At 49.3% G+C, this 7,920-nt stretch overlaps 1 protein-coding gene across 1 annotated transcript; it reads left to right on the forward strand.

The window, feature by feature from the left end:
- Positions 1-298: 298 nt before the first annotated feature.
- Positions 299-7,586, forward strand: CBR3 (carbonyl reductase 3). The gene is made up of 3 exons (XM_072806901.1): positions 299-853; positions 2,530-2,637; positions 7,084-7,586. Exons 1-3 carry the CDS (start codon positions 565-567, stop codon positions 7,518-7,520), a joined length of 834 nt encoding a protein of 277 aa, XP_072663002.1. The 5' UTR covers positions 299-564; the 3' UTR covers positions 7,521-7,586.
- The last annotated feature ends 334 nt before the right edge of the window (positions 7,587-7,920 follow it).

Genomic DNA, 7,920 nt, shown 5'->3' on the forward strand with positions numbered 1-7,920 from the left:
CCTGTACATCTCCTCCTAGGCCCTTTTTTTTTTCTCATGTCTTTCTTGAGTTTACGCAAAAAAAAGGGGGGGAGGGGGATCTGTGTCTTCAGAAGCAGTTACGGAGTCTAATTTCATCGCATTTGAGGAAAAGGCGAGCATTTCCATTTTGCAGTGAATGATGGGCACGTGCCCAAGAAAATTACTCAGCACTTGTTTTCCTCCTTGTGGGGTTTTCCTGCAATAGTTTCTTCAATCCAGCTGCAGGGAATCTCTAGAGCCGGGCCGACCCTGCACCATCCGCTCGGGCTCCGAGAGACCTGCCCTGACTCGGGGGCGGGATCTGCGCGGGCGAAGGGGCGGACCCGGGAGACGGCCCGTTACGAAACCTTCGGGAACAGACGGCCACTCCTCGCAGGGGAGGGCCCGAGGCCCGGGGCCTGGTTCTCCAGAAGCCGCAGCCCGGGCTCGCAGCGCTCAGGTCTCTGGGGCTTCCCTTCCTGTGTCCACGGCGCTGCAGCGCGCTCCCCGGGGGCCCGCAGCCCGGTCCGCTCTCCACGCGCCCCGGGGCCTCCCCTCCCGGCCATGTCGTCCTGCAGCCGCGTGGCGCTGGTGACCGGGGCCAACAGGGGCATCGGCTTCGCCATCGCGCGCGAGCTGTGCCGGCAGTTCTCGGGGGACGTGGTGCTCACGGCGCGGGACGAGGCGCGGGGCCGGGCGGCCGTGCAGCAGCTGCAGGCCGAGGGCCTGAGCCCGCGCTTCCACCTGCTGGACATCGACGACCTGCAGAGCATCCGCGCCCTGCGCGACTTCCTGCGCAAGGAGTACGGGGGCCTCAACGTGCTGGTCAACAACGCGGGCATCGCCTTCAAGCGTAGGTCGGGATGGGGGGGGGTCCCTGGGTGCGCCGAGGGTGCAGGGCAGAGAGCCGCAGGCACCCCCCGCCGTGCGCCCCCGTGCGCCCGGGTGATCGCGCAGCGCAGCGCCAGCTCCGCGGGACGCGCTCAGCCCGGGCCTCCCGCTGCGGATCCTCGCTTTTCGCGGAGTCGCCAGAGCCGCTCGCTGGGCGCAAGGCGGGTGGGGCGCATCCCGGGGCGCTCCCGGAGCCGTCCGCGGCCGCTGGGTGCCAGAAACCCGGCCTCCGGGGAGGGGGGCCACGCCCTGCTAAGCTCACCAGCTTTCTGTCATGCAAAAAAAAAAAAAAAAAAAAAGCATTTTCTCTGCAAAGGGTCTCCGAGCTCACTCGGGCAGGGCTTTCGCTTTGCGTGAAAGGGTGCATTCGTAGTTGCCCGGAGGCATCTGCTCGGGACAGGAAATGGATCGCTGAGACGAGATCAGTGCGCACTTTACACATTAGTGGACTTGAGATTTTGTTTAATGGAGAGCTTTGATAGGCTCAGGCGGAAAGGAAGCGAGCCTTGTTCCCTCCCCACCACCCCCCCACCCACCCCCCACCCACCCCACCCCCAGGGAATTTGGGTTTGTCATCAAACATACATGCTAAGTGTGATTTTTTTAAATAGCATCTTCGGAGGGGGACAAAAAAAAATCAAGATTATTTTCTCTGTGGTTCTATTAAGAAAGTTAATTTAGGGGATCCCTGGGGGGCTCAGCGGTTTAACGCCTGCCTGCGGCCCAGGGCGTGATCCTGGAGACTCGGGATCGAGCCCTGATGCAGGGAGGCTGCTTCTCCCTCTGCCTGTGTCTCTACCTCTCATGAATAAATGAAATCTTTAAAACACACACACACACACACACACACACACACAAGAAAGTTAATTGAGCTGCCTTGTGCCGGGGGAAGAAAGAATAATCAGGCCAGCCCCACTTACCAACCTACTGGGCAAGGGAAACCCAAGAGGCAGAACAGAGTAAAAAGTATGAGGCCTTGATCGACTCCCGCCCCTCCGCCCCGGCCTTAACCCGTCACCGTCGCTGAGCATCCGCACCTCCAACCCAGCCTGCGGGCTTTCTGGGAGCGCAGGCGGGAAGTGGCGGGGACCCGCAGGCTGACGGATTGATGGAGAGATGCTCCGCTTCCTGGACCGCGTGGACAGGAACACAACCTCGGCTGGAAGCCCCCACCCTCTCAAAAAGTGTGGGCGGCGGAACCACTTTTGGTTGCATCACCTTCAACCAAGGCCTCCTTCCACACCTGCTGAATCAGAATTTGCATTTTAACAATCCCTAGCTGCGTCCCATACCCGGTCGAGATTGAGCAGCAGCCTTGAAAGCCCGCAATTCTCAAAGTGTGGCCAGACCAGTAGCTGTAGCGTCACCTGGGAACGCGTTGACATGCAAATTCTGGAGCCCCACCCCAGACCTTCTCAATCCCAAAGTCTGGAGGTGGAGCCCAGAAAGCTGTTTTAACAGGCCCTGCAGGTGATTCAGACGCGTGCTGGAAGTTTGAGAAGCACCGACCCAGTGGCTTAAAAAATCGTTTTAAAGTTAGCTTGGTTTTTTTTTAACTTTCATTAGAGATAAGATCCACTTTGTCATATACATTTCAGAGGGGAAATGCGTGACTTTGTTTCCTTCTCTTTTTGGAAGCTGATGATCCAACGCCCTTTGACATCCAAGCTGAGATAACGCTGAAGACAAACTTTTTTGCCACAAGAAATGTCTGCAACGAATTGCTGCCAATAATAAAACCTCATGGTAAGTCCAGCCCCGTGGATGGCCAGGTTGCATCCCTCAGCACGAAGTGGGCCATGGGGCTGTCCCTCAGGAGTCACCCAGGGATGCTATTTCCCTGTAGGAGGGAAAATAGAAAACTGCACTATTTTCTCATAATAGCTTACTCTTCACCTGCCCACTTTAGCTTTAAAAGGTATGTATGGCACATGGCAGTGGTCTCCGGTCCCATGTCATGAACTCAACCCTAGAATGATAAGGTGTCACAGGTCCCCCAAGGCCTCTTGCCTTTGAACAACCTCAGTGGGCCCTTCTCACCTCCCCAGGGTGGTGGGGCCATGTCCAGCTCATTTGGGGGCCTGGGAGAAGGATCTCTTTTAGTCTTTTTTTTTTTTTTTTGGCTTTCCTCGTGCTCCTTCCTTCATTTTGTCAAGCTGATGCAGAACCTCCCAAAGAAATTTTTCTTTATTAGCGAGTATCTTACCCACATTCCCAAGTATTCCATAAATATCTTTTTTAATAAAGATTTTTATTTACTTGAGAGAGAGAGAGAATGAGTACAGGAGCAGGGGCAGAAGGAGAAGCAGACTTCCCTGCTGAGCAGGGAGCCGGACGTGGGACTCGCATTGGGTCATGACCTGAACTGAAGGCAGAGGCTTTGCCGACGGAACCACCCAGGTGCCTCCAATAAACAACACTGATTGTTTTATTTTTCAACAAATATTGGGTGGCTCAGTAGTGGAACATCTGCCTACGGCTCAGGGCGTGATCCTGGGGTCCTGGGATCAAGTCTCGAATCAGGCTCCGCACACCTGCTTCTCCCTCTGCCTATGTCTCTGCCTCTCTCTGTGTGTCTCTCATGAATAAATACATAAAATCTTTTTTAAAAATAATTTTTAAAATGAAGGAAGCCTTAGGTCTGGTTGCATGGAGTTGGTGTGTACCCAGGGCCAAGGGGATGGAATTTTGTCTTGTTTTAAGTGGGCTCTATGTCCAGCATGGAGCCCAACTTAGGGTCTGAATTCATCCCCCTGAGGTCAAGACCCGAGCTGAGATCAAGAGTTAGACACTTAACCAACTAAGCCACCCAGGCATGCCTCTAGGATGGAGTTTTTTTAATGCAAATCTAAGTGCATATTTTTGTGCCCTTTTTTTTTTTTTTACAGAAAGGGATCCTTAAGTATAATGTTTGCCACCTTGCTTTCTTCACTTACTATATCTGGGACTCTTTCTAGATCAGGAGAGAAAGCTTTCTTTTTACAGCTGCATAGTATTCCATGGCAAGGGTGCCTTTTACTGAGTATCCAGAAGTCTTTATGGTTTTTAGAATCCTAGAATTTGAAAGCTACAAGGTATTGAAGAAACCTTACATTCCTTTGTCTTCATCTTACAGAGAAGGAAATTGAGACCCAAAGCTGTGAACACAGACAGGTAGCGATAGAGCTAGGAGCAGTATTCAGGTTTCCTGACTTCTCCCATCAATCAAATCAGGATAATTCGCTCCAGTGAAGGGACGGAGCATAACGCTAAATGTTGCAAACCAAGCCATTCTGAAAGATAAAAGATGGCTTTGGGGAGGGTGGGGCTCAGGCCACAACCCAGAGCAGGTGAATCACTGGCCTTAACCAGTTCTCTTTAACAGTAATTCCCAAAGTGGGAATCTGCTTTACAACACGCTGAGAATATTTGTGCTTTTTCCATAAAATTCATATTTACCTGGAGGACAAGAGGCTGAGGGTTATTTGCCTCTTGATTTGTAGGGAATCACCGTCTCTACAAACAAAGCCGACTTCAAAGCCATATTTTATTTAGCATTATAATATCTCTTTAAAGAAAGTTACCCTCTTATTCATTTAAGATTCCCAGTTCACAGATTAATCAAATGTTTGCCCACTAGGTGGAGCTACTTGCACACCCTTTCTAAGAATAGGAATAGGGGTTGTTTCTGGACCAGAGAGCCCCCCTGGACCTCACCAAAGCGGGTGTATATGTGGATAGTGTGCGTCCAGTCCTTCTCAGGGTTGATTGGACCCATCTGGCTGTTGAGACTGTCACCCCTTAGCCTCTGTCCCAGAGGCTTCCTCTTACTCCTAGGAAGTTTTTTTTTTTTTCCACCAAAGGCATAGCGGAGCTCCTGTAATTCGTTTTTCTTTTCTTTCCTCCTTTCCGTTTTGAATTTAATTCCTTGTAGGGGCCAGGTGATTGAGAATAAAGCCACTTAGAAAGTAATGAAGAATACAACGTCCTCGAAGTAGTAGTATTCCTGGCCACACTATTAAAGTGAGTCTAAGAACAACATGCTAATCCAAATTGGGACAGATACTACAAAATAACAGCCTAGAATCTTCAAAAAGGTCATTGTTAACTTCTCTAGATTAAAATAGACTCAAGAGAGGGGCGCCTGGGCGGCACACTTAAGCATCTGACTCTTGGTTTTGGCTCAGGACCTGATCTCAGGTTCATGGGATTGAACCCCACATTGGGCTCCCTGCTCAGCATGAGGTCTGCTTGGGATTCTCTCTCTCCCTCTGTCCCCCACCACCACCACCACTTTCTCTATAGATAAATAAATAAATCTAAAAAAAAAAAAACTAAAGCGATATGACCACTAAGTGCAATCCATCATCCCAGATGAGAGCCTGAGTGAAAACAAAACCTTAAAGGAAGATTCTTGAAAGGACTGGAGTCCTTTGAATATGGACTGTACTTTGGATAACAGCGTTGTACCATGATAAAGGTCTTAAGTGTGATCACTCTTGCGTATACTAAAGTGTTTAGGGCAAAGTTTTAGATTGGTCTGCAATTAAGGAGAAAGCAGATGTGGCAAAATGCTAATAATTGGGGAACTTAAGTGAAGGGTACATGGGTATTGATCGAACTACTCTTGCAACTTCCCTATAGGTTTCAAATTGCTCATAGTTTAAAGTTGGGAAAGCGATATGTATTACAAGAGAGGGAGAAAATTACTGAAGAGTCTTGGGTACCTAGAGATAAGCGAGTGCTTGTGTACAAGACAGAGTGAGGGCATCTCCGTGTGGGGTTGGCCTACAAGAATATCCAGTAGAATGTGCAACACCCTCTCCACCCCCCAGTCCCCTCTCCAGCCCCGTCTCTGTGGTGAATGAATGCCACTTAGAAAATGCAATAAAATCCGATTATCCTGGTGCACATGGGTGACTAAGTGTTCAACTCTTGATCTCAGCTCAGGTCTTGATCTCAGGGTCGTGAGTTCATGTCTCACATTGGGCTTCATGCTCTATAGGTAGGCATGGAACCTACTCAAAAAAAAAAAATCATCTAATTATCCTATTGAATGCACAGGTAGTGGAGTCAGGATAAGTAAGAAAAGAACCCTTGAAACAGGGTGTTTTCTGATGTTGGATGAACTGTATAAATTCACCCGTTCACTGGTTCAGAGATTTCCAACAATACTTCAAATTGTCTTATAGTTTTTGGCCTGCATATTTTTTATGCACATGACTGTCTCTTTAGTAGCTGTGAATTATTGGTAATATGAATGTTAACTCCTTCATTACACTATATTTAATTTTTAGCTACAGGCTAAAAAAAAAGGTGATGAAAATCAAAATTGGACTTGAAGGACGCCTGGGTGGCTCAGCAGTTGAGTGTCTGCCTTCGGCTCAGGGCGTGATCCCGGGGTCCTGTGATGAGTCCCTCATTGGGCTCCCAGCAGGGAGCCTGCTTCTCCCTCTGCTTATGTCTCTGCCTCTCTCTCTCTCTCTCTAATAAATAATTCTCCAACCCAGGTTTTTTTTTTTTTTTAATATTTTTAACTCATGCCATGTGTAAAGTAGCCACCATTAAAGATAGACAAGGCATTGCTTGACTCTGATTTTTGGTACTTGGAGATAAAGAGGTGGCTGCCCATGGGCCTTAGGATTGGGCAAACCCTGAAAAAGCTTTAATCTTCAGGGTGAAGCTGCTGTCTCTAGGAAAGCAAGTTCACAGGTAGCTGGAGTGTTTCTGTGTGCAGGGGAATATTTCATAAAACCACTTGGTGATTCCACTACAGACCTACCTCCTGTTTACCTAATGAGTAATCACTGCTCTTTAGCCCCTGTTAGTGATGGGAATGTGTCTTTCCCTTTGCGGGAAGAGAGCACAAAATAATGTTAACGCCCACTGGGTGCATCCTGAATTCTTTTTTTTTTTTTAAATCAGCAGTTAAACCTGCAGTATGAATCAATTGCATGTTGAGTAGAGTCAACCAACATTTTTTTAAGAGTTTTTTTTTTTTTTTTAATTCATAGGAGACACACAGAGAGAGGCAAAGACATAGGCAGAGGGAGAAGCAGGCTCCTGGAGAGGAGCCCCATGCAGGACTTGATCCCAGAACCCCGGGATCATACCCTGAGTGGAAGGCAGACGCTCAACCACTGAGCCACCCAGGCGCCCCAACAATTGTTTATTTGTGTGACATGCTTCCATGTGTTTACTATTCTGTTCCAGGCAGGGTGGTGAATATCAGTAGTTTAGAGGGTTCAAAGGCTCTTGAAAATTGCAGCGCAGATCTACAGAAGAAGTTCCAATGCGAGACACTCACAGAGGAGGACCTGGTGGACCTCATGAAGAAGTTTGTGGAGGATACAAGCAATGAAGTGCATGAGAGGGAAGGCTGGCCCAACTCCGCGTATGGGGTGTCTAAGCTGGGGGTCACGGTCTTATCAAGAATCCTGGCCTGGCGTCTGGATGAGAAGAGGAAAGTTGACAGGATTCTGCTGAATGCATGCTGCCCAGGGTGGGTGAAGACGGACATGGGTGGGCCTTACGGCCCCAGGACTGTGGAGGAGGGAGCCGAGACCCCTGTCTACTTGGCTCTCCTGCCTCCAGATGCTACTGAGCCTCATGGCCAGCTAGTCCATGACAAAGTCGTCCTAAACTGGTGAATGTCTGCTTTGGTGCTCAAAGCTTAATAAATGTTTGTGGGCTGAATGAATGAATGAATGAATGAATTCTGGTGTTGTAGTCTGCTTCTGTTTCTGTCCTTGGGGAATGCAGATTAGAATATCCCTGTGAGAAAGTATCTTGTTCTAGAAATCAGGCTGAGCGATTTTGCTATGCCCAAACTCTAGCCTGAAAGGGAGAAGAACCAGGTCTAAGAACCTGGTTCTACAGTGTCAAAGGGCATCAGAATTACCTGGAGGGCACGTTAAGACATTGCCCAGAGTTGGGGTCCCAGGACATGCACTTCCGACAAGTTCCCAGGTGCTGCTGGTGCTGGGAGGGCAGTTTGAGAACCTGGTCTAGCGGGAGCTACGGAGCAGGTTCTGGCCATGTTCCAGCCAT

This window comes from Canis lupus, chromosome 30 (assembly GCF_048164855.1).
Source record: "Canis lupus baileyi chromosome 30, mCanLup2.hap1, whole genome shotgun sequence".
Classification (NCBI taxonomy): domain Eukaryota; kingdom Metazoa; phylum Chordata; class Mammalia; order Carnivora; family Canidae; genus Canis; species Canis lupus.